The sequence below is a fragment of the Engystomops pustulosus genome, chromosome 10 (assembly GCF_040894005.1).
Source record: "Engystomops pustulosus chromosome 10, aEngPut4.maternal, whole genome shotgun sequence".
NCBI classification, from domain to species: Eukaryota; Metazoa; Chordata; class Amphibia; order Anura; family Leptodactylidae; genus Engystomops; species Engystomops pustulosus.
The window spans coordinates 63,694,643-63,719,688 of NC_092420.1; the positions used below are offsets into that span (position 1 = coordinate 63,694,643).

At 39.1% G+C, this 25,046-nt stretch overlaps 1 protein-coding gene across 2 annotated transcripts in view; it reads right to left on the reverse strand.

The window, feature by feature from the left end:
* Positions 1-3,486: 3,486 nt before the first annotated feature.
* Positions 3,487-25,046, reverse strand: part of LOC140105034 (uncharacterized) — a 307,035-nt gene continuing 285,475 nt past the window's right edge. Inside the window, exon 5 of one of the 2 annotated variants that reach the window (XM_072128885.1) lies at positions 3,487-6,519. In XM_072128885.1, coding sequence (XP_071984986.1) covers positions 6,309-6,519 — 211 coding nt within the window. In that variant the 3' untranslated portion in view covers positions 3,487-6,308. The remainder of the gene's footprint in view (positions 6,520-25,046) is intronic. The other variant, XM_072128886.1, reaches the window with a different exon arrangement.

Below are 25,046 nucleotides of genomic sequence, written 5' to 3' on the forward strand. Positions count from 1 at the left end.
GCTGAGTAGTAGATCTTACATCATGTCGTCTCTGTGGTCAGCTTGTTATAGAGCAGGAGCAGCTGAGTTTTATACAACTTTGGGGAATGATTTTGTGGTGGTCTATTTCCATATGCAGCATTGTACAGCCATTCCAAAACAGTGGTTAACTTATAATCTTTAAAGGGCACCTACCACCACAAATCTACCTATAAAGGTAGATTGGGTGGTAGGTGGATCAATGGGACGTGAGGATAGCCCTTTTAAGGGCTAATCCTCACGTCCCTGCACTTTTTTGATAACTTTAATTTGATATTTATTCAAATTTACTTATGCGGCTACCGGGGCGTGGAGTAGCCGCATATGAGATTACACGAGGAGGCTACTCCACGCCCCGGTAGCCTCTTTACCCCTCCTACTCACCCATCTTCGCGCCCTCGTCCGGCGATCCTGCCGTCTGCGCATGCGCAGAAGAGCAGGCCCGCGCCTGCGCGGTCAAAACTCCAAAACAGGCGCGGGCCTGCTCTTCTGCGCTGCGCGCCGAAGATGGGTTAGTAGGAGGGGTAAAGTGGCTACCGGGGCGTGGAGTAGCCGCCTCGTGTAATCTCATATGCGGCTACTCCACGCCCCGGTAGCCGCATAAGTAAATTTGAATAAATATCAAATTAAAGTTATCAAAAAAGTGCAGGGACGTGAGGATTAGCCCTTAAAAGGGCTATCCTCACGTCCAATTGATCCACCTACCACCCAATCTACCTTTATAGGTAGATTTGTGGTGGTAGGTTCCCTTTAATAACACTTTAATTAAGACCACCCACTGGACTCCTAAGTATAAAGAGAGCAGGGAATTAAACCAAGTAGTTTTATTTTAGTGCATTTCCAAAAATAGTGTATATCAATCTGCTCAACTCTTCCTCCTTTCTAATATGCCTTCTGCAAATCAAAATTTATATTCAATGTGAAGGTTACTTATAAAGTTGATGGCTAGAAAACCAAGAAAAGGGGCAGGGGAGGTGAATATGGGGCAGTAAAGTCTGACCTTCTGTATTCACTAATAAACAAACCCCTCATCACTAATCTCCCTCCTTTATCAGTCGAATTGACCAAATTATTTACACATCGACTACAAAAGGCCAATAGGAAATAATAGACGTTAAAACTTCCAGATAAAGACAAAATATAGGGCATGTTCTTTCTAGTTAAAACTTTGAGAATTATTTGTCTGGTGAACTCCAGGAAGTCATTTTCTCACACCATGCGTTTGTTTAACCAACTGAAATTGGTTGTAAGCATTTAATACGGCTTTTTCTCCTTGCCTTGATTTTAATGCTGTCATGCAGGGTGAAACCAACGAGATTTCCTAGTAATTCACCCTGGAGGTTCTACAATAAATGAGGGGAAAAAAAAGAGGAAAATAAACTGAGCATTTCTTTTATACTGGGGGAACAGGCAATAAAAAGCAACTTTATTAAAAAGCATTACTATTTCCTTACAACATTTTACTAGCCAGGGCAGAACATTGCTCTGGGTGACTATTTTAACAGCCATTATTGAAAACTCTGTGCAGTGGGTGTGGAAGGCCAAGCCTAGGTCACCTGAGTCAGACGGAGGATTCGGTGGGTGGTAGGGGGAAGGACTCATCAGCCAAAGGCCTTTAACAAATTTAATTCAGGAAACCATGAACACCATCCGAGCAATTTCAGGGAATCAAACAGCATTAATCTCGAACAGCGATTACAATAAAAAGGGATTTGTCTTCCTCTGACTGCGTTACGGGCGGCACTTACTGGTCAGACACGTAATGGAATAGATACAGTGATTCAGATGACAACCTTTAGATTGATTGGAAAGCGATGGTGTCATACTTTGTGAATAGGAGACACTTCTAGGGTGAATAAATTCAGGCTTAGAGGGGGGATTAAGGAAATGGGCTAGTGATTGGGAAAATTAAACCCACGTTTTTATCCATTTATCGTATAGCTTGATAGGATAGCAAGGCATAAAAACGGTTCATAAAAGTGAGTTGTCATTATTGGATTTTTGCAATTTTCTTGGGTATACAGGAAAATAACTTTTCAGCTGAATGCACTGAAATGCAACTAAACGTGGTCTATAAAAGGGCTTATGGTCTTGGTGTTTGGTGGCCAGTATGTATGAAAGTAGAATCAAATGAAGGCAACCAAACATACTGGAGGGGTAGGTGTAGGGTTTGTCCATGTCCAGTGACCAGTACCAGACAGCTGCTGCTGCTACGGCTTGTTCCAACAAATTCATTTATCAATAAAACCATTATTATAGTTATCATGGAAACCAGAGTGCATATTTCATTTTCCCCAGCAGGTTATAAAGCTTAAGCTCCGATTGGTTGCCATGATCAACTAGAACAATTTTGCTCAGACATTTCTGATAAATCTCCCCCAACTGTGCGTCTGCAGGATTTACCAGCCAAAATGCAGATGCAGTGAATGTCTGTTTCTGCAGACACACGAGAGAGAGTTTGTCGGAACAGACTTGCTTGTGTATAAATGACCTAAGGCAAATAAAATGATGGGAAATATCAACACTGAGATCAATGCCTGTGGCCTCTACGTCTAGTGGAGAGTCGGTTCTACCATCACCGTAGACCGGGATTCTTTACTGTATGAGCTGAGACACTGTGGAATTCTGTCGCAGGAGGTTAGGATTAGGCAGTTAAGGCTTATACTTTGTACATGTTTAAGAGGGGCCTGGATGCCTTTCAGGACAGCAAGCCTGTCATATTATGGGAACAAATATTTTTCTTAATGTGCTGTTGATCCGCACTCAAATGTTTTATGCCTTTCTCTGGATCATCATTATAGGATTATAGGTTGGACTTTAGTCTATTAGACTCGGGTCTATTATCTCCTATGATAAAATGGTGTGGATTTAGTTGCAGAAAATGTCCTCTTCTGTTACGTGGAAAGCAGCAGTCTCAAGTAGTAAGAAAACAGTACCCAACATCTAGGAAGATGTACTTGTGCCTTTAGTTTGCACAAGCCTGCACACAATTCTTTGCACAAGAAATTTTCAGCATTGTGCCCGATATCTGAAAATTCTCGATGTGGACTTATGGAAATTTAGCAGTTTTGGTGTAAATCGTGGTTAAAATGTGACATATAAAGTCCAGTCCGATTGGGTGTAGGAATAATTTTAGAAAGGGTGTGAAAAGAGTTTGACTATTTTGTGACTTTTTAATAAAAAGTCACAAAACCCCCACAGCTGCCTGATATATCAACCTCAAAGATGAATCAAACAAGTTCTGAAACCCCGAAAAACCACGAAGAGATACGTCCAAATGTCCCAACTCAAATGATAAATGACTCATTTTCTAAATCACACCTTTAAAAGACCGTAACATAACCACACAAAACTCTTAGCCATCATGATGTCCTTCTTGTGCTTGTTGTTGTCTTCTGTAGGGTCTAGCCTATACAAATAAGGATATTTCGAAAGTCTTTATAAACCGTAAGAAAAAAAACACGCCCCTTTTCAATTTTATAATATTTATTTTAATTTTTAAATACATAAATGAATAAAAAATAAACAAAACTTTATACATTTATTAAAAAATATCCAGTATGATACATACTTCTACATACATTTCTCACTGTTGAACTTCCAAAAATGCATTTACAAGAGATACATTTATTTACCATCAAGAATGGTTCACAAATATACACCTTTAATCTGTATGTGCAAACTTTTAGCAAAACGTCAAAAAAATACTAATTAAAAGTAGTTCCCTAAAAACAAACCTTTTAATAAATGCTTATTTGAAATGTATTACATTTACATATGCAAAAATATATGCAAAAATATGCCATCTCTGATAATTATAGTTTCAAACCAGTAGCTGTGTTGCTTAAAATGTTACTGTGCACTGGATTTAATATTCCTTGTTAAAATTAATGACTTGCAATGGAAATCATGTATAACTATACAGCATAAAAAGGCAAGAAATACTACATAAACACAGCAAATCTTCAACTTGGAAAAGAGATTTCATCAACTTTATACAATAGTAAAGGGTGGCCATAGACCAAATGGATAAATGTTAAAGTAATATAATTTAGTCTAACACCCTCCATTCACTGGTTCTCTCAATTGCAGCTTCCATTTGGCTGTTGTGGATACTGGTGATGCCCATGATTGGGTACTGAAGCAGCCGTGACACACAGAGGTCACTGAGGCAAGTGATTGCTGCAGCAGTCACATCCCTGAACGGCATGTCACATGACAGCAAAAGAACAGCGGCAGCAGCAGGAGCCACCAGCACCATGACTGAGGGGTTGGGTGAAGGTCTTTGTGTAGTAGTTGGACATCCCTTCAAAACTTTAAAAACAACAATTATGTTCACCTATTACAAATTTTTGGCCCAACAACCCGGGCCTTCTCAATTGGCTAGCCATTATATGCAATAATTACCTTGTAGGAATGATGCAAGTATATGTTTACATAAAAGCAATACAAGATACAAGAACCCGGAGAATGGGATACATAAAGATCAAAGAACAGTCTAGATGGAAGAGTCATAGCAGTGTGCTTCCTATTTGGCTAGTGTGTATTAGAGTGAATTAGATTTTAGGTAAAATTCTGATCAGTTAAGATAACATTGTTCAGGTCTCTGAACTCACCCAGGAGATTCCCAAAATAATGGAGTAGTTCCACTGGAAACTTGAAGGAAATCTACTAGCAGGATTGTAATTCAAGTACAGTTACATGGTGTGTGTGCCTCATCTGGCAGGATCTCTTCTTCTTTGAATTTCTTATGCCCTTGTCTTCCAGAAAAAAAAGGATTTAAAAATTATGCAAATGAGCCTGAGGGGCTCCATACATAGAGTCCAGAGCCCCTTAGGTTCATCTCCATAATTTCAAAGCCTATTTTTTCTTAAAAACAAATAAGCAGCTAAATGAAGAGTGGATCCTATCAGAGGGGGACATCCCACCAAGTAAGCGCCCTTAGTTTACCACCCATCATGCTCGTAGATTCCAAACAATTTCCATTTTCCAACTTATCTCTGTAAACTAAAAGATTGTGCCCAAATATGGATCTGTGACCACCAGTGCCCATCACTGACATCCATAGTGACCTCATTGGTGGTGACAGGTCATCACTTTAGCCAGTAATTGACTACAGTGGTCACCTATCAGTGTCAGGACATCATCACGGTGGGCCGTTTTACAGAAACAGATGAAGGAGCACAGTGTTGGAATGCTTGTGGCTAGAGACAAATTTAACTTTTATTAGATTGCCTTAGATATTATATTTTTACATGGCTGATCAACCCTTTGAAAATCTCTGTCATACAAGCGAGATGTGCGTGTAGTGTCTGTGCACGGAGACCCTATGGCTCTAATGTGCAGCCATATGCACTCCAAATATTACCTTATGGTGTCTCAGTATGGCACAGTATAAGGACTATATTCTCTACGAGAATCAATCCTGCTGAAACGTCTCTGTAATAGAAGTCTCTGTATAGAAGTAGTGTTCATTATGACTTCTATAAGGGGACTATTACATCTCGGCACAACTTGTATATGGATCCCCCTGTGCATGAGGCCTAATGGCTGTGCTGTTTTAAATGCAATTATCTGATATAAAAGTGTTCTACAAATACATTAAATAAAGTGGATGTTTATAAAATATTAATAAAAAGCAGCCAAAATTGATAGAGAAATAGCATGTCATGGAAATGTAATTGAATCCGTGTGCTTAGGAGGAGGGTCTTTCCACCAGGTTCCTAATAACACATTAGCACAGTGTCCCTGGGATTAGTACATTTTATAATGTTCCCTTCCTATATTTTGTCGTCTGTTTGTACTCCAGCATATGGATGGTAAATACATGTTTGAAGTCCTGTAGATTGTTATTTGGCATTTTTTTTTTAGTATACAAACACAATCACATTGCATTTCAGGGCAGTCAAATGGATATTGTGCTAACACCCACTCAGAACGTACATGGTGAGCACAAACCCATTAGCGACGGTAGATTTGAATGAGGTCCAGTTTACTGCTTAACGTGAAATTGAGGTAAATCCAATGATTTCATTTTTAATAATGTAAATGTAATTTGTTCAGTCTATATTGACACAAAAGGAAATATTTGGATGGTGAGCAGTTTTGGGGATTTCTACATATAATTATTTTAAGCTACTCAGCCTTGTGTGTGTCCTATTAATACGAAGCCAAACTGCCAGCAGGGGAGAGCTGCATCCAGTCCAGAAGCTAAATGACTCACTGAAAATCAATCTGTTTTCCCCTCTGCCTCTGGGTTTTCTTTGGGTTCTGTCCTGACTTTCCTCCAGTCATAGCGAGAGCTTAAGGCTTAGGGCGTCTTTTGGTATGACTGCCGTCTGTCTTTCTGACTCTATTCTGTTCACCACAGGCATTGAGGAATTGTGAGCCACCGGACTCTGGTATCCGGGCCTTAGACGTTCCTCCATGGATCTAGCCTTGATGGAATAAGATGACATCTTGGCTTTGCTGTATTGTTCTGAGCAGTAACAAAGAAGACACCTGGGTAAATGCAATGTAGAAACAAATATCATTAAAATGGCTATTAAAAAGGCATAAGCTGCTGGTAATGACAAGGCATAATGATAAATTAATGAGCATCTTTCATTTACAGACTTTTTAGATCAGTAACAGTCAACTTTCTCGGATTAGGGAAATTACAGGTTCTCCCAAATGCTACATGCCCAATTTACAGTAAAATCTTACAAGATATATCCCAAAATGTTAGAACCCACATTCTAGTTCTAACACTCAAATCATAAGCATCATCATATAGAGGGTTTTAGAATGTTGACCTCTACAATGGAAATAGATTGATGGAGCCAACACTACAGGACTGCCATCAATCTGCTGATTCTTGAAGCTTCCGGCTCACAGCTGGAAGTCTTATTTCATTCTCCATATTATCTGATCTTGGAAACAAACTCAGTTCCTATTTACTTGCATGGGAGTTGAGTTGCAGACTCCAGCTATGTCTATTACAAAGCTCAACTATTCGTAGGGGTCCCACCAATGAGATTGATGAATTATTCAATGAGGGTAAAGCTCTTAAAAGTGGATCTAACATTAATATTTACTGGTTTTCCAACATCGGATTCTGATCACCAATGCCCAATTAAGGGACCATTCAACCATTTAGCGTCAATGGCAGTGTATAACTTTCCCCTATAATAAACATGGAAAAGAAAACATCAGTTCTGACACCAGGCTTGCTAGGGAAGAGATTAAAATAAAATTTTTAAATATGTTTATAAAAATCCTTCTCATGAAGACACCCTAGACACAAGACCTTAATTACCGAATGGCAAATACAGCCCTCTGTGTATAGAGGAGTTGGAAGGCCCTTGATAAATCTTTATCTAAATATAAATCTTCATAGTTGATATTTTTTTATCCTAAGCAAAGTTCCATGTGCCTATGACAATGGCAGCAAGATTCATTCATCACTTAGTGAGACAGAATAATTGCAACAATTTAGAGTCCATTGTATGTAAATCAGTTTAACAATATGCTAAGGTTTGGGGAAGTTTTCACCTAAGGCAGTGGCATGACAAAATATGCATTTCATCTACTTTGTCAAACTCGGAGCGGTCACCACTACAGCCTAAGTGACCCCAAGGTGACCACAGTCTATGCACTACCACTCGATTCCTATGGCTCACGATAAAGTGCTACTTATCTTGTGCACATTTTGCCAAAAAAATAATACAGGCAAAGAGAATATACAGTTATATTATGTAGGTCCCAGAAATTAAGCCAAATGTCTCCTACAGTAAATGTTAATGTCCCAATAGAAGTGTGCCCTCTTAACTGTAGCAAGACATAGGAAGGCAGGAATATAGAACTCATAACATAGTAACATATGATACGACCTTATGGTCTCTCGCTCCAAATAAAAACACTAATACCACCAGCTAAACATTGTAGACGCCCAAGTATGGTCTTCCAGATTCTCAAGGAGGAGGATACAGAAATATATAGTACCTCCTCTATCTCTGGTCTATTGTTTTCTTTCATAACTTTCAAAAGTATGAAACTTGTGGTAAAGAAGTGAATATGGAAAGAAAAGGTTGATGTACAGGGTGTAACAAAAAGGTTGGATCAGTGGAATATCTCAAAAAATATTGAGGCAAAAACCCCCTAAAATATATCAAATCGATATCAAACTTGGTGGGGTGGGGGCAACTTTAAAATCTTAATAGGGAACCCACATTTTTTATTGCAGATTCGGATTCCCTGGTAAAAATTATATTATTTTGACCTAGGTCTTTCAATTTTGGTGACAGATGGCGCTATAATTGCCAAAAATCTAAAATGTGTAGAAAAACAGAAAAAATGGGATATTTGGATAAATGGACAACAGATCAAATAACTGAAAATATTTTTTCTAAAATGTATCCAATACTGCAATATTTTTTCTAAAAGTTATCCAATTTTACCAAATTCGAGCACTTAATCTAGAGCATTTGGTATTTGAAGATGAGAATTTTTTTCTCATTGCCTATGAAGTTTTCAGAGGGGAGAAGACTTGATAATATTGACCCTGGTCCTGTATTATAATACAGCACCCGAAGAGAACAGAAAACTACCATGTTCACCTTGTTCATCCTGAATGTGGTTTTCACATAAAATATTAGATCATCCCCCTTCACCCCTAAGGGGGGGGGGGGTGATAATACAGAGTCAACATTAATATTATTGGATACATTTTTAAGAAATTTGTCACCCATATATTTTTGTTTTTTTGATCTGATATGTATTTCTCGAGATATACCAATTTAAGGCCATTTTAATTACAGGGTATCTGTCAATGAAAATGACTTTAATTGTAGAATAAATCAATGTAATTTTTTTCTGGGGAATCAGAATTCAAATGTCAAATCCCATTTTAGACTGCAATTAAGACCCCCAGGGGGGTGGGAGCTTGGGGGCGGAGTTTTGGACCATTGGATAGATTTTTGAAAAATATTTTTAGTTTTTCAATTTGATTAATTCACAATATATTCCACCAACCTGTCTTTTTTGTTAAACCCTACTTGATGGGTCTTTTTTCAACCATATGTAACCCTATATAGAAAGTCGCACATTCTTCAGGTGGACAGTTACATTTCCAGTCCTCAAAAATACTGAGCTGAATGAGGTCTTAAAAACATAAAATAGTCTGCCACATTTCCAAGGCTCACTAGATGTTGAAGGTACAAAACATGATCCTTTGAAGATTCCTTTAAGAGAACCTGTCATCAGGTTTTCCCCATTAAACCTAAGGAAAAGGAGAATGAGGAAACAGAAGTGTTACAGACTCCATTGGTGTAAGCAGGAGACACCATTGTTTTGTTCCTACAGTTATTTAAGGCCATCAAGGTAGCTCAGATGGTGGGATGGTCAGTTAGCATTTGCTACCATTTCCCCTCGACCCAGGGAAGGCAATCTAGGGGAGTACTGGAGAAGCTTTGTTCTACAGCAAATAGTAGTACTGCGTGACGTTGGGAAGTGCTTCTCCTCCCGCACTTTTGGGGAAATGGAGAGTCTTCCTTTTAATTCTTAGTGGCTTATTGGGCCAGACGAAGACCGAAATCATCCTTTGTACTGAAATGAAGAAGTTAGAGGGGATCCTTATGGGCAGGGCCTGGAAGGGGTAGAGAAGACAGGGGAAAATTTTTTATTTTAATAACCCCCATCCAATCAAACCATGAAAAGATGCCCCCTGACCATCTCTAGAGATCAGTCTTAAGAGTCAGCAGTAGAGGGGTAAAGTTCAATCGGAACGTCTGGTTCAGATCTGACGGGAGTTGAATATCTAGGCACTTAATTGAAGCAGAGACCCAATTAAAGGCAACCCCCCCCCCACCCCCCACCCTAGTGAGAGTCTTGCTGAGCCGGGGAGATGTTTAATGGCAATGCTTCCAACTTTTGCATGCTATTTTAAAGTTTGATAGTTTCCCATAGGCGTCTAGTTCCACTAAGAGGTTTTGGATGGAGATCTATGGTCTGGAAAGGAAGAACAGCAAATCATCTTTACTCAGAGTGAGGGCAAAAATTAGAGGGGACAATGGGCACCCCTGTCGTGTCCCATTTTTGATTGTGAAGGGATCTGAATACAGTCCATTCACCTTAACTGATGCCATTGGGTTAGAGTACAATGCTCCAATCTATGGCATCGTGTGTAGCCCCAGGCCCAGATGCCTCAAGGTACCTATCAGAAACAGCCAGCCACCCTGTCAAAAGCACATGCATAATTTATTAGCAGACTGGCTGATGCAGGCCTGAGCGCCTCTGTCTCATTAGCATATGTTATATAGTATTTTTTGCGGTAAAACGTATGTTCCAGAAGATAACAAAAACGGTTCACCTAAGGTAACAAGCATTACATTGATGACAGTAAATCTGGTGGTAGATGCCCTTTTATTGATGATTGGTGGTAGATGCTTTTGTTTAATTGAAAAATAAATAAATTAACCCTTCTACAGAGACCTCTATTTGTAAAAGCATTCCTACTCCGCAGTATTTTTTTTCACACCAGCCTAAAACTTTTGCACAGTACTGTGCATCCACATTAAAATAATGATTAAGGCAATATCATACAACAATCAATCACACTAAAGTGGTAACAGGCTTGAGCCATTAGCAAAAATTTCTAATGGTCTATTTCAGAAAATTGTGATGCGCTGCACTTAACCATGAGATTCCTTAGAGAAAAAAACCTGTTTAACTGATAAAGTATTCAGTGCTTATGACATTGGCAGGAAGGTGTTTTAAGCATGTCAATGGATTACATGTTGAAACTAGCATTCGGGTGAAAAGGAAATCCATTAGTGTTTCAGTTGGCAAAGGAACATTTATTGTTACATTATTGCAATCAGATAATGCTTGTGTTTCATTTAATGTTAGCGGAACAGGTTGCAACCTGAGTCAATACTGTTAATATGACAAACATTCTTGGTTTGGTTAAGTGCTTTTCTTTTCTCCTAAAATATTATACAGGGAATACACAAGGAACACACACTAATATCATAAAAAGCTTCACAAAAGCTATAGTTGATTTACTTTCCATTATGTAGTTTGAAGGAGGATTTATAACTTAACTTAGTTCTGTGAATTTAAAGAGAAAAAAATGGAGCGCTTTTTATTTTCAACATCAAATGACGGCATTGGCCATGGTCAACTGTGCCAAAATTTAATGATCAATGACCAGTAGCAGTTCGTAATATGGGTGGTTTGGGCATTAGCCCTGGGCCCATGGCCAAACCACCCACCAAATTTTATACTACGAATGACCTTCCCCCCTGAAATACTTGTACATCTGTTCCTGCTTTCAAAATACATGTAGACAAGAGAGTCATTTCAAGCTCTTTGAAGGTTCTCCAATTGCCCTGACACCACAGATTGAAGTAGGCAGAAGGGACACATCCTCAGTTCTCCAAGAAGCTCGGCTCTAGTATCATATGCAGAAAGTGAATTTCAGACTTTTAGAGGCTATGATATTTATACAGCCCAGGGCCCATGGCGGTCTTTATCTGCCCCTGTTAATAACACTGAAATCATTTATGCATAAATATAATATGATGTACACAGATTGTTTTTCCATGACAGTGTGAACCTGTTTCAAGGAAGATTCTAACAATCAAGAATTGCCCTTACCTCTGTCTTTCCTGTGGGCCCTGGTTATCACCTTAGAACAAGGAGACCATACACCAGCTTAATGTGCCGCTGGGATAAGCACCACCCACTCTGCATTGTAAATAGATTGTGGTCTGTGGAGGTTTTGGTGAATACTCACTAGAAACCATGATATACGCTAGACCAACCAACAGAATGGGCACTAGTGCGCTCTTTGCAACTGTACCATCACCTATAGATTATGGCCAGGACATTGCATAGATGACAGTAATAAGTAAGCACACACATGCTAAACACAGGGTCCTTGGGTCAAATCCCAAGCAACATCTCAATCCATCTGGCGCTCAAGGTCTGCTGCAAATAAAAACCTGATTCAGCCAGGACCTGACCTTTATTGGAGCTCCTATTTAAAGGTTCTTCAACAACCCTAGAACATGCCATCCCTACACGTGACATGGCTCCCACATCCTTGCTGATTCCACCAGCATTGCAATTGGCAGATTGAAGGCCAGCATTAGGCTAATGTGGCCCACAGGGAAAATGAGCATGCCAGCCTTGGTTAGAAATCTACTTAATTCATGCCAAAATATCTGTGTCCAGAGGAGGAAAAGGAAAGAGGAGCAGAAGAACAAAGGTAGAAATGGGAAAAGGAGGAAAAGAAATGACAAGGATGGAGAAAGGAAGAAAAAGATTTAAAGAAAAAGGGGGAAAATAAAAATGGGGCATTGACATCTAATTTTCTTCGGGTATACTTTGTTATTTGACCAGTACAGCTTTTGTGTTAAGAGAACCTATGAAAAGAATATGGATAATCCCCCTTTATTGAAATTGGCAACCTCTTGATTCAGATCATACGAGTAGTGGGACATGAAGAAAATAGTGTGTACAGTATAAGGGTTTGTGATGTGAAGTTTATACCCTTGCAATAATGTCTTTGATTACATTAATAGTATTCACGGAGAAACACCTTAACGCAGCAAATGGCTTTACTAAACACATAGCAAAGTGAATAATTGATAGATATGCTAGGTTTAATGTAAGGTACATCATATCTTGTTTGCATCAGTGTAGACAGCTGGCTTCTAAATGAAATGACATGGAAAGCACTTGTCTGAGTATAGAATCTGAGCCAAGAACCAAACCTTTTAGTTTGTCCAATGTTGGATGCAACCACAGGACCATGTCCCTTTATAAAACACCTTTTAAATTAGCTTTCCTTAAAGGGAACCTGTCACCAGAGGGTCATATTTCACTGGGTACAGGTTCCCATACACACTAATGTGGATTGCAGACATGATTTTATAATAGTCTTCAGTTGTTCGCTTGATAAGTCAAAAACCATGGTCAGGTGTGACACTAGTTTTTGGAAGGAAGCAGCCATGTTTTTTTAACTTTCAGAAAACCCATTTAAGGGAGTGTTTCCGAGCAAATGTAGCAGTTGAGCCAACAGCTAGGAAAATATTGAAAGTTTTTCAGAATGGGATAAGAAGAACCACACCTATTTTAGCTACCTTCTAAGGCAGTTCCCTTGACATCAAGCATGACCTACAAGAGGCCTTATGACATGATGCCAAACCAGTATATCTATTCCAGAACTCCCAACAGACTCCCAACTATAGACAGCACTGTTTTGACCTAATTGGGTGTCCTTAGTACAGCGTAGGGAACTGGTTCGGCTGAGTGCGAGTCTCGTGACTAGGGTTGGGAATTAAGGCCACCGTGTAGGCGTGTGGAGTCTTATAGCCACGGATGCTCCACCTGGGCGATTCTGGAAAAATATGCAAAGATTTCCAGGATGGGATAAGGAAAACTACGCCTCTTTTAGCTAACTTTGCAGCTACCCTTGACATCATGCATGACCAAGAGGCCTTATGACATGATTCGGGATTAACAACAGCTATTCCTTTTAAGAGATTGATTGTCCAATCCCCAAATATGTATAGACTATATCATATTGGTCAGGGTCAATACCTAGCACTGCCTGCTGTCACAACCCTCAGATTGCTTCTGCATCCATCCAGCATGTGTAAGAGCTGCTGATTGCCAATGCATTAGTACTTCTAGGCAGTTGAATGGGCACAGAGCCTGAAGCAAGTCTGCACGACCACCACACAATGGAGTGACCCATCTGCTCTCAACCCAATGTGAAAGAGCACAGCTATCCATGGAGGTGGAAAACCGAGCATTAATCTCATATTAATGACCTATCCTATCAATATCCATAAACATGCTAAGGAGGAAAAACTAATTTAAAATTCAGAAAGCCAAAGAATCCCTTTCCTCCACACTTATCTCAGAAGGACCCTTTACATAAGGCTACATTCAGACCACATTTTCTTCAGTGTATATGCCAGGAAACCTCCAGGAAAGAATATTTCCATAAAATGTTTCATTTGATAATTTGCCTGAACAGTGTGGGTACATTGAACTGGTATCTGGACCTTAAATCTAGTAGCTCCCATAGACAGGGAGCTACATAAAGACAGGAGGTGCTAGCCTTTCTCATTCACAATAAAGTATCATTCTACCAGATTTGTATTTGGACTGTATGTTATTTTATAGAAATGCAATGCCAGTTTCAACATACTTACATTATTTCTGTTCACTATGTTACTCAAGAAATTCTCAGTTTAATCCGTATGATAATGGGGCAGTTAGTAAACCCAGTGCACCCTCAGAACTGCTATAGCCATCTAAATCACTTCTCATATCCCAGTTTTACCCCATGCATATCACAAGACAGATATCCTGCTTATCTGATGAAATATTGGTCCAGACAGGAATAGCTGTGCTAAGAACATGACCTTGGAGCACCAACTGCCTCATTAGCATATGGATTAAAGTGGGGATTTCTCATAAAAAGCATAATGGATAGAAATAATAAAGTTGGAAAACACAGTACAATTTCTCTACAACATACTGACAACAGATTATGATGTTGGCGGAGGTCGTAGACTCCTTCTAAAATCCCTTTAATGAAATGTGTGCACATGTAGATTGTCAATAATCAGGATTCTGATTTGATCCATAGACCTGTAAACCAAAATGAATTCCGTTCCCATGGTTGCCTTTAGAAACGGCTGCTTTTCCAGTTAGACAGTCATACACCTGTTCAAGTACCACTCTCCAGCTTTGTTTCCCACACAGTGTGTCATGTCAGTGACAAACCACTTAATAATAGAATAAATAACTTTTACTTAAAAACTGTCACACACACAGTAGCGCTCAATGAAGCTGTGGTTTATAAAACTTTTAAGAGCTGCAGACACTAAAGACTCTATTGTGATTCAGCAAAAGTCTTTATAATGTATTGTTACTTAATGGAACACTTATCCTTTATCCAATGTCGGACTTTTATTTCTTGGCAACAAAAGTAGAAGCTTACCATGTTAAATACTTATATGTATTTATTATAGCATTAGACTTCTATTTAATAAAGCTGTTAAAAAAAAGCATTTTAACAATGAAATTAAACCCATAAAGGAAATGGGTCTCAGACATAATCTGGAATTGTTCTTCCTCTAATATTCAGATTGCCGGGAACATCATTATTGAAGAGGAAATAAGTTAAAACATGAATAGTGTAGAGTTCAATAGGAAATCTGAAAGTAAACCAAAAGCGGATTTCATTTTGCATATTAGAGTGTGAGTTGTAATGTCTTATAAATTGGCTCGTTGTCAGAAATAATTCGACATTTATAAAGAACAATGGTTTTTATGGAACACTCCATTCTCTGTACCGTATCAGGGTAGTTTCACATTGGCATTGGTGCTGCGCTTCTGTTGCGTTTTCTTTGAGGTTGTCTCAGAAGGTGTAACTTTGCTTTGAAAACCTGGTTACTTAGCCTCATCAGAAAAAAAAAAGGCTACAAGGCTTCAGTTTTTTTGTGGACCCATAGACTTCTATTGCCTTCCGTGATTTTCATCCATGAAAAGAAATAGGATGTGTTTAATAATTTTTCCCATGAACAACGGAGCAGTGAAAAAATAAGCCAATTTGAAAATCTCAAATCAAATGAATGGCTTTGTGAGGCCTCCGTGGGAAATCACTGAACCACGAATGTGAAAACCGACGCCAATGTGAAAGAGCCCTAAAGGTAAGAAAAGTTCTACCAGCGTCGGACTGACCCACTGGAGGATCCATTAGAGAGTAATGATGCACAACATTCCAGAAAACAATGACCATTTTTAGGGCCAACCTCCTGCTATGCTGTTCCCATTGGATGATACATATATGACATATTACTATTGGTTATTTTACCTGCATTTCAACCACATGTTCTGCATAAATGAAAGATGATCCCTTATTTCCCCAAACGGACCCATGAAATATCAATCCGCACTGGGTTCCCTAGTTTTAATATCTTTTGATCCATGTTACATTCATGTAAGACAATAGAAAGGCTCTGGGGGGATGTACGAGAGCTCCAAGGTGTGTATTTATGACTTGTTCACAGGATAAGTAATCGATATCAGATTGGTGGAGTCTTACATTAAGGGCCCCCACTGATCAACTGATTTTCCCAGTCTCTGGCAGCATAACAATAATAATGGAAGCCCAGCTTCATTCTTTGTGTAATGGTATCTGCCTCTGGTACTACATGGTAACAATGAACCTGAATAACTATCTAGTATGGCCCAAGTTCATAAGAACAGAAACTGTTTATAGAGCAGCTCTCCATTGGTGCTCATAGAAATAGAGCTCTGTATTGCATAAACATACCTCCAACTACTACAATTCTATAAATTATTGCTACACAGACATTTTACACCTTTTTATGCTCCTTTTTTAAATTAATTTTCCCCACCGCCCTTTCTTTTAGGCTCAACCTAAGTGAAATTACACCACCACTTTGACCTATTCACCATCTCAGTGGTCATCTTGACCATCTCAGTGGTTGAATCCCTACTTGAAAACATGAAGTACAGGCAGGGTTACTTACAAGATAGGTACTTTAGGTTTGTGCTTAATTTGAATGTAAGTCGGAACTATATATTTTATAATTGTTGCTCCAGGCAAAATATTTTTTGTCACAACAATTGGATTTTCTAAATTCTACATTCCAGTAGGGGTGTAAAACAGCCGCTACAGGGTCCGCCACTCTTAGGTGCCCACACTACTCCCCTGTGAGCCCACAGCCTTCGGTGTCATGGGCTGCGCTCATGTACGCACGCCCGCCCACCTGCTGCCTCAAAACAGACAAGGAAGGGATTTATGGGAAACAATTCTATATAATATGACCATCAATGTTATGTAGGTGTAAAAAGGCATCTAATATGAAGGTTGAATAAGACGCCTTAAGTCCTATAGAAATGATTAGTTCAGTGGTCATGGTAGTCTGATCAATGTTAAACAATGGAGAGAAATAGTTTGTGATGTTTAAATTGTGCACATCCAGGCCAATGAATAAATAGAAATTGTGTATATCATCAACACAGGGAAACTGGCCCAGTTAAAACCAAATTAAAAAGCTAAAAAGCTGATGATCTTCTGCTGATGGTAGTCTTATAAATGGGGCTACTAGTGTTGACCAGAATCTTCTTTTCTAGAACTGTGGATGATGGTTTGATATAGGAAAACCCCTTGAATGTTAGTGGATCCCCTAAAATTGATGGCTTCCTCTGGTGCTTTCCAAATTCTTATCAGATATCGGGTTACAGAATCTTACAGCAGCTTTTTTCTTCTCCTCCAAGTCTGAAGTATGAACAGAAGGTCCAGCTCATGTATAGTGTTCATTACTTAAATATCACACTCAACCACCATCCACAAATGAAGGATTCAGCAGATAAACCTGGTGCAATGCTTTGTGCTTCATAATTGCACAGAAACTTACAACCATTTTAAGAGAATCTCTCACCTGTAAACCAGTTTAACCACTTCTGAGAAGGATGAAAGGCACAAGAACAATGGGGGAGCTGAATAAAGGTGGTACAAGTGTGTTTATTAAGGTCATGAAAGGAAGTTGTAAATGGTTGTGCCAAGTGAAACGAGCGGCTTCTAATTTCATCCCCTCCCCCAGTATAAACTCATTGTGTTATTTCTTGTAGGAATTATTACATGGGATTAATGTAGACTTAGTGGATTTTAAGCATTTTCATATATATGAATTAAAAGGACAATTACCATCAGATTTACTCATTGACTTCAAAAGGATCAGCATGTAAATTTGCACAAATTCAATGGCCCTGTTTTTCTGATGTAATGGAATGACTGGATACTTCTAAAAAACCCCAGTTTTTTTTAGCCTGGTCCCGCCCACCGATCTGGCGACAGCCGGTGACGACGGGAACGTTGGGTGGAACCGGGCTAAAATGAAGAGTGCAGCAGTGAACATATCTATCTTGTCAGATGGCAGAGGCAAGAAGCGTTCCAGTGACGGGGTAAAAGGTCCAGCATGTAAGTTTTGGTTAGTCTAGCAACAGTAAATATTATATTATAAAATATAATATTATTTACAATTTACTCATGGAAAATGAATGTAACTCAAACACTACAAGCTTCTGAATAGAAATGATACAGAAAAGTATTTAGACCCCTATCCAGGAAATCTATAGAAGATATGTTGTGCAATAGAACATACTAAACTCTTTGAAATCAATAGCGATTGGGTCCCCTTGGCGGCCAGCTCTTATCTTGGAATGCATTTCACATTATTTTGGAGAATTTCTGTGGAAATGTATGCCAATTCAGCTGAATGAACAATTGTGAAATCAGGCACCGATGTTGGATGGGAAACACTAGTTCAAATCATCATTCTTATTCATCTCATAGGTGTTTGACAGGCAAAGGAAGCATAGTCTGATGGAGGAGCTGTTTGGGTAATGAGGATGGTGAAGACAAACATCTGTAGACCTGTTTCAGAAGTAGAGCTAATAATACCTTAAAAAGAACTGAGGATCTCCACGTGAGCTACTGCAAATACAATATATTATTTATCTACAAGATTGGCGACCAGTGCTTCATTGGCATTTATCTAATCACTGAGGAAACTCTTATCTTACGGGACACAATTTTCCCCTTTGGATATGCCATAAATTTCTGATATCTGAGGTATTGATCCAGTGTTTTTAGGCGATACACATATATGAGGATTTTGGGGATGGAGTATTTACGTGGCAGTATCAAACTTGGCCGGTGGTTTTTGAGATTAAGGGCCCTTCAGAAGCCTTGGGTCTTGGTCACTACCCAAATTGCCCATATTATAATCCACTTGTGTACCAAACTACCTACTTGCAGCAGAGTCATTTTCTTTAATTCCTATAGAAGCGAATGTAAGTTATATAAAAAGCAGGGGCGTAACTTGAGGGGGGGCAGAAGGTGTGATTGTAACCAGGCCAAGAGGCTTTGGGGGCCCATAAGGTCTCACTTTCCCATATGATAAGATTAGTACTATAAACCAAACATTATAGTCGGGGCCCTGGCACAAACTTTGCACTGGGGCCCATCAGCTTCAAGTTACGCCACTGATAAAAAGCATAATCCGTGAGATGCAGTTTTTACGCCTTTCACTGTGCATGGTAAATGATACCTCTTCTCTATTCTCTGTGTTTGTACATTCACAGACATACCAAATTTATAGAGACATTGCTTAGGATCCCGACTGCCATACCAACTGGTTGGCGACCTCTAATGACGTTATGGGGACGTCAACCAGATCCGAGATGGTGGCAACCACATTGTGTTTACATTTAATTGCAGTCATCAAATGGCAAAGATGGCACCACTCAAGGAGATCACACCTGCAGTCTGTGTTGGCAACCCATATATATGACACCAGAGTGTTTGATGGCACCACTTAGAGAATACCCATAATCGGTCCAAGAACAATTGCGCATGTTAGCCACATAATACTCAGCCTGTCAGCCCTCAACATATTTCCTTAACTAACATATGACATACAATCATATTATATTACATTAAAGGGTTTGGCCATTTTACCTAATATTTTCTGTAATGTGTGTGCAAGTGTGGGGGGCTCTTTGCTCAGTATTGAGTAGAAGCACCTTTTGAGCTAGTACAGCCATGAGTCTTCTACGGAATTATGCGAAACATCTTCACACCTGGATTTGGGGATCCTTGGCCATTCTTCCTTGAAGATCCTCTCCATTTCCCCAAGGTTGCATGGTGGAAATTGGTGGAAGCCATTTTCAGGTCTCTCCAGAGATGCTCAATTGGGTTTAGGTCTAGCTGGGCCAGTCAAGAATGGTCACATAGTTGTTCTGAAGTCACTGTTTTGTTATTTTAACTATGTGCTTAGGGTCATTTTCTTGTTGGAAGGTAAACCTTTGGCCCAGTCCAAGGTCCAGAGCTCTGGGAGAGGTTTTCATCCAGGTTATTCCTGTCCTTGGCAAGATTCATCTTTCCTTCAATTGCCACCAGTCATTCTGTCCCTGTCCCCAAAGCATGATGCAGCCACTACCATGTGTTGGGATTGTATATGGCAGGTGAGGAGCAGTGCCTAGTTTTCTCCACATATTCTGCTTAAAATGAACACCAAAAAGTTCAATCTTTGTCTCATCAGATCAGAGAATCTTATTTCTTAGCCTGGGAGTCCTTCACATGTTTTTTTAATTTGCAATCTGTGTGACCGATCATTCAACTGCTAACTGAACAAAGCAGAACTTTTAGGTTCAACAACTGTAGGCTTATACAGCAAGTTGCACTCACATGCACAAGCAGGACCTCATGTACCAACGATAGATGCCCCCCCCCCCCCAAAAGAAAATCATGTGTACTTTGTGGCTCGCAAAGAGTACACGTTTGTGTGCATGCTGCCTAAGACCTCATAAGGCATGCTTTTTAGTCATGTGTTAGCGGTTTCAGCAAATAGAAGGTAAGGGGACCATATGCTATGTTCTCATGTATAACTACAGTGATAGCAGCCCCAGCATCTGGGGTATTGGATATGTATTTGGTATGTATATGCTGTATGTGTGTGTATTTATGTGATGTGTATGCACATATTTAATGCATATGGTTCGGTCTGTAGGTCTGTAGGTCTGTAGGTCTGTATGTCTGTATGTCTGTATGTCTGTATGTCTGTATGTCTGTATGTCTGTATGTCTGTATGTCTGTATGTCTGTATGTCTGTATGTCTGTATGTCTGTATGTCTGTATGTCTGTATGTCTGTATGTCTATTAGGTGTGTATATGCTATGTGCGTTTATAGCTCACATGTGTACAAATAGTTTTTTTTTTTTTTAAAGGGGGGGCATTTTAAAGTCTGCTATGGGGCCCAGGGTCTCCTAGTTATGCCCCTGACCCGTGTACTTGGCTGTGGTATTCCATAGGGCACAAGAAAGCGATCATGTTCCCCTGTTTGCGGCCCTCAAAGAACACACGTTTGTATCCGTGTGGCCCAACTCAAACTCTAGGAGTACCCCTCGTCTTAGAGGAGACATAGGTTACATTATGTTCCGTAAATAGTCCAGGTATATTAAGGGACATCTGTCAAAAATGAGTAGTTCCACATATCTGAGGATCTCTCACACTTCATCACTTGAGGTATGCACAATGAGAAAAAGAAAATCAATTTACGACATCTCTTAATAAATAGTTGTAAAGATTATAAGGTCAGATTTTCTTTTTACAATGTTTATGCCATACAAATACCTTTAGCCTTAGTGCATGGGCCTGAAAGAATTCAAATTAAATAGCTATCAGTATATTACCCCGAAGCAAAGACCTGACACAAGTGGAGAAGAAATGCTTGCTCCAAATAGAAGAGAGTCCATAAGCTAAAGGCTACACTTAGGTATAATAAATCAAGCAGAACAGAACATTAGATGTTGTTTTTGTCAACTCTAACAGTCGTCTACACAGCCACAAGCTGTTGACTGTCTCAAAAAATGACTGAACTTTAGCTTAGGCTATCAGTACAGTCAAACAAGCCTCACCTAACTTGTTGGCTGACATTATTTGCTCACCTGAATTTCCAAGCTACTTACTGCGAAAACAGTAATACCAGCCATCATAAGAGTATAGTTTGTGTTTTGTTCAGAAATTTCCATTATCCTTAGTGATGAGAGATTGAGAACAGAAACACCAGAAATAAATTGTTATTTTTAGATCTTCTGATCTTCTATTTAGATGTTAAGTACAGTGCTGTACACTTTAGATATCAATTTGTGCATAGTTTGAGTTTTGCCATTAGAAACAGTGTATGGAACTTGAATATTTCTTTAATCCATTCCACTATGTTACAACTCACACCGTTCATGAATGATGCAACTGTAAGAACTGTTACAAGCGATAAGTCATACACACAGTGGGGGAGCAGGGTTTATACGCATGTTTTCTTGCATATGAGCTCTGAAATAAGGACAATTACTAGTAATTGTGGTTATTCCCCCCTTCTACCATCTCCATGCCAGGTTGTTGTGGAGGGGCGTGAAGGAGGCAAGGCTGGTGGAGGCGTGGGCCAATGTGGGGTGTTCCTGCATCCCAGTACTGAAAGTTTGCAGGTTATAGCGAACTCTACACCAGGGGGTGGGGCCAACATCTTACACAGAGCACCTGCATGATGGATATCTCCGTATATATGTCGACCAAGCCAGTGGCTGACTATATATCTTGTAAGGTATCCATCAAAAGCAGATGCAGGAAAAATTGGAACAGGGAATTGATGGTTTCAACATTGTTTATGTTTATTGTCCATGAAGGTTAAACCACTGCCTGTCTACTGATTGGCCATAGCAGACTAGTGACCCAGAGAATGAAAGTGTAACAATACCACCTCCCTAACATAAGCCTAATTCTTTGTGTTTGACATTTACTGACTTCATACAGTACCAGAAACAAGCTGAGGAGGGGAAGGGGGGCTTTCTATTGCCTTTTAGTTCTTTCGTTTAAAGTCCTTTGAAAGACCTTCAAAAGTCCTCGAGAGGCTCATGTATGTGTGGAGAGCTGACACAAGTGTATGAGAAGTGCAAGACTATAGGTCATATTATCTTTATTACCTCTACAGGACAGTGTCAAACCTGGTGGGTGTTTTGAGTGGCCATGAACCCACCTTGAAACCTTGGGGTGCAGACTGCTTCCCAAACTTCCTGTATTATAATGAGCTACTGCTGATATATCTTATTGGGAAAAAAAACACTTCCATTTATCTACATCATAAAATGATCCTTCACTTCTATTGCACTGGCAATTTTAAAAGACAAGATATATTATCAGCTCACTGAGGGATCTGGTTACACACTATGCATAGAAGTGTATTTGTAGGGTGGATGGTTTTAATAAGAAGCACACTGATAAAGACAGGCTTCTGTATAGTCTGGGTAGACGTGCTGCTCAAGGTTCAAATGTGGTTCAACATGTGTCCCATTGTAAGCAGCAAAACTAAGTCTATGACTATACATTGTACTATCTGTAGTATGGCAGTATATGATAGGATCTATCAGGCAATCTAGGATTAAAGTACCCTAGGAAGTCTGAAAAATGGTAAAAAAAAAAAAAAATTATACAGGCGGTCCCCTACTTAAGAACACTCGACTTGCATACAACCCCTAGTTACAAACGGACCTCTGGATATTGGTAATTTATTGTACTTAAGTCCTAGGCTACAATAATCAGCTATAACAGTTATCACAGGTGTCTGTAATGAAGCTTTATAGTTAATCCTGGTTCTTATGACAACCCAACATTTTTAAAATCCAATTGTTACAGAGACCAAAAAAAGTTCTGGCTGGGATTACAGTGATAAAACATACAGTTCCGACTTACATACAAATTCAACTTAAGAACAAACCTACAGACCCTATCTTGTATGTAACCCGGGGACTGCCTGTAATAAAAAAAACCTAAAATTTCAAATCACCCCCCTTTCCCTAAAATCATAAACACATTCGGTATCGACGCATCCGAAAATGCCCGATCAAAATATGATAACGGTTTTTCAATGCGTTTAACCCCGTAACGAAAAATAGCGCCCAAAGTCGAAAATGGCACTTTTTTGCCATTTTGAAAAATATAAAAAAAATTCTATAAAAAGTGATCAAAATGTTGTACAGTCCTAAAAATGATATCATTGAAAATATTATAAAATTTCTCAAAAAATGACACCACCCACAGCTCCGTACACCAAAGTATAAAAAAAAGTTATTAGCGCCAGAAGTTGGCAAAATAAAAAAAATAATTTTTGTACAGGAGGTTTTAATTTTTGTAAATCTTTCCAACCAGAGATTTTTCTGGTTGGAAAGGTACTGCACCTTTTTTCCTAAATGTGGAGTGGATGAACGTAGAGGCGGAGAATTAATCAATTTTGTACTAACTTTTTAACCTGTATCCTCCTTGCGCCGTTTTTTTTCCATTCTATTTTGCTAGTAAGGGAAAACTGAATATCGTTCTTCAATTTTTGTAAATGTATGAAAACATTATAAAACCTATAAAAATTTGGTATCCCCTTAATCGTACCGACCCAAAGAATAAAGTAGACATGTCATTTGGGGTGCTCAGTGAAAGACGTAATATCCAAGCCCTCAAGAAAATGGCGCAAATGCGTTTTTTCACCATTTTCACTGCATTTGGAATTATTTTCCCGCTTCCGAGAACATGGCATGGAATATTTAATACCATCACTATGAAGTGCAATTTTTTACACAGAAAACAAGCTGTCATGCAGCTCTTTACGTGTAAGAATAAAAAAAAGTTATAGATTTTTGAACGTGGGGAGTGAAAAATGGACATGAAAAAACAGGAAAGGGCCCGGTCCTTAACCGGTTAAAAAGGAGCATAGAGAAAAACTAAATACATACATACATACATACATGACTGGAAACCTTGCTACTTATGTGCATACATACTATTTTATTCTGTAAAGTTTCCTGAAATGATAGGTATGTTTTAAAAAATTGTACCTAGCTCCTAGAGTTTTTGCATGAAATCAGAGCAATAGATTAATGTTCACATGTGTTTTTTTCCTTGTTACACAAGCCATTATATTTCTTCTGCAGTACAACAGCTACATTGGCACATACTGTACAACCAGTTGAAAAACTCAGCAGTCCTAAAGCTTTTAAGAAAAATCACAAATCAATACTGAACCTCAACAGAACAAAAAGAGCTTTTCATAACAAAATCCATACACTCTTAGCTTTTTCCTTGATACCATCATCTTCATAAACTCCTTTTCCCTTGTTTTCCTTGACTTTTTTGCCTTTTTTGGGTTTCCAAAAAAGAAAAATAATCAATGATGACTTATGGCTACAAATAGCTTTACAATTGTCCTGCATTTAAACCCTAATCAATTAAATGCCCACCTACTCAATGTGAGCTTCATTTTTTTGGTAACTACTCTCTTTTCTCAAGCTGCTTACACATTAGATAAACAATTGTGACATCTTCAGTTGACCATCATCAACATACATGTCAACAGTCATACTTTAGGGTACATGGCAGACTATCATGTGGC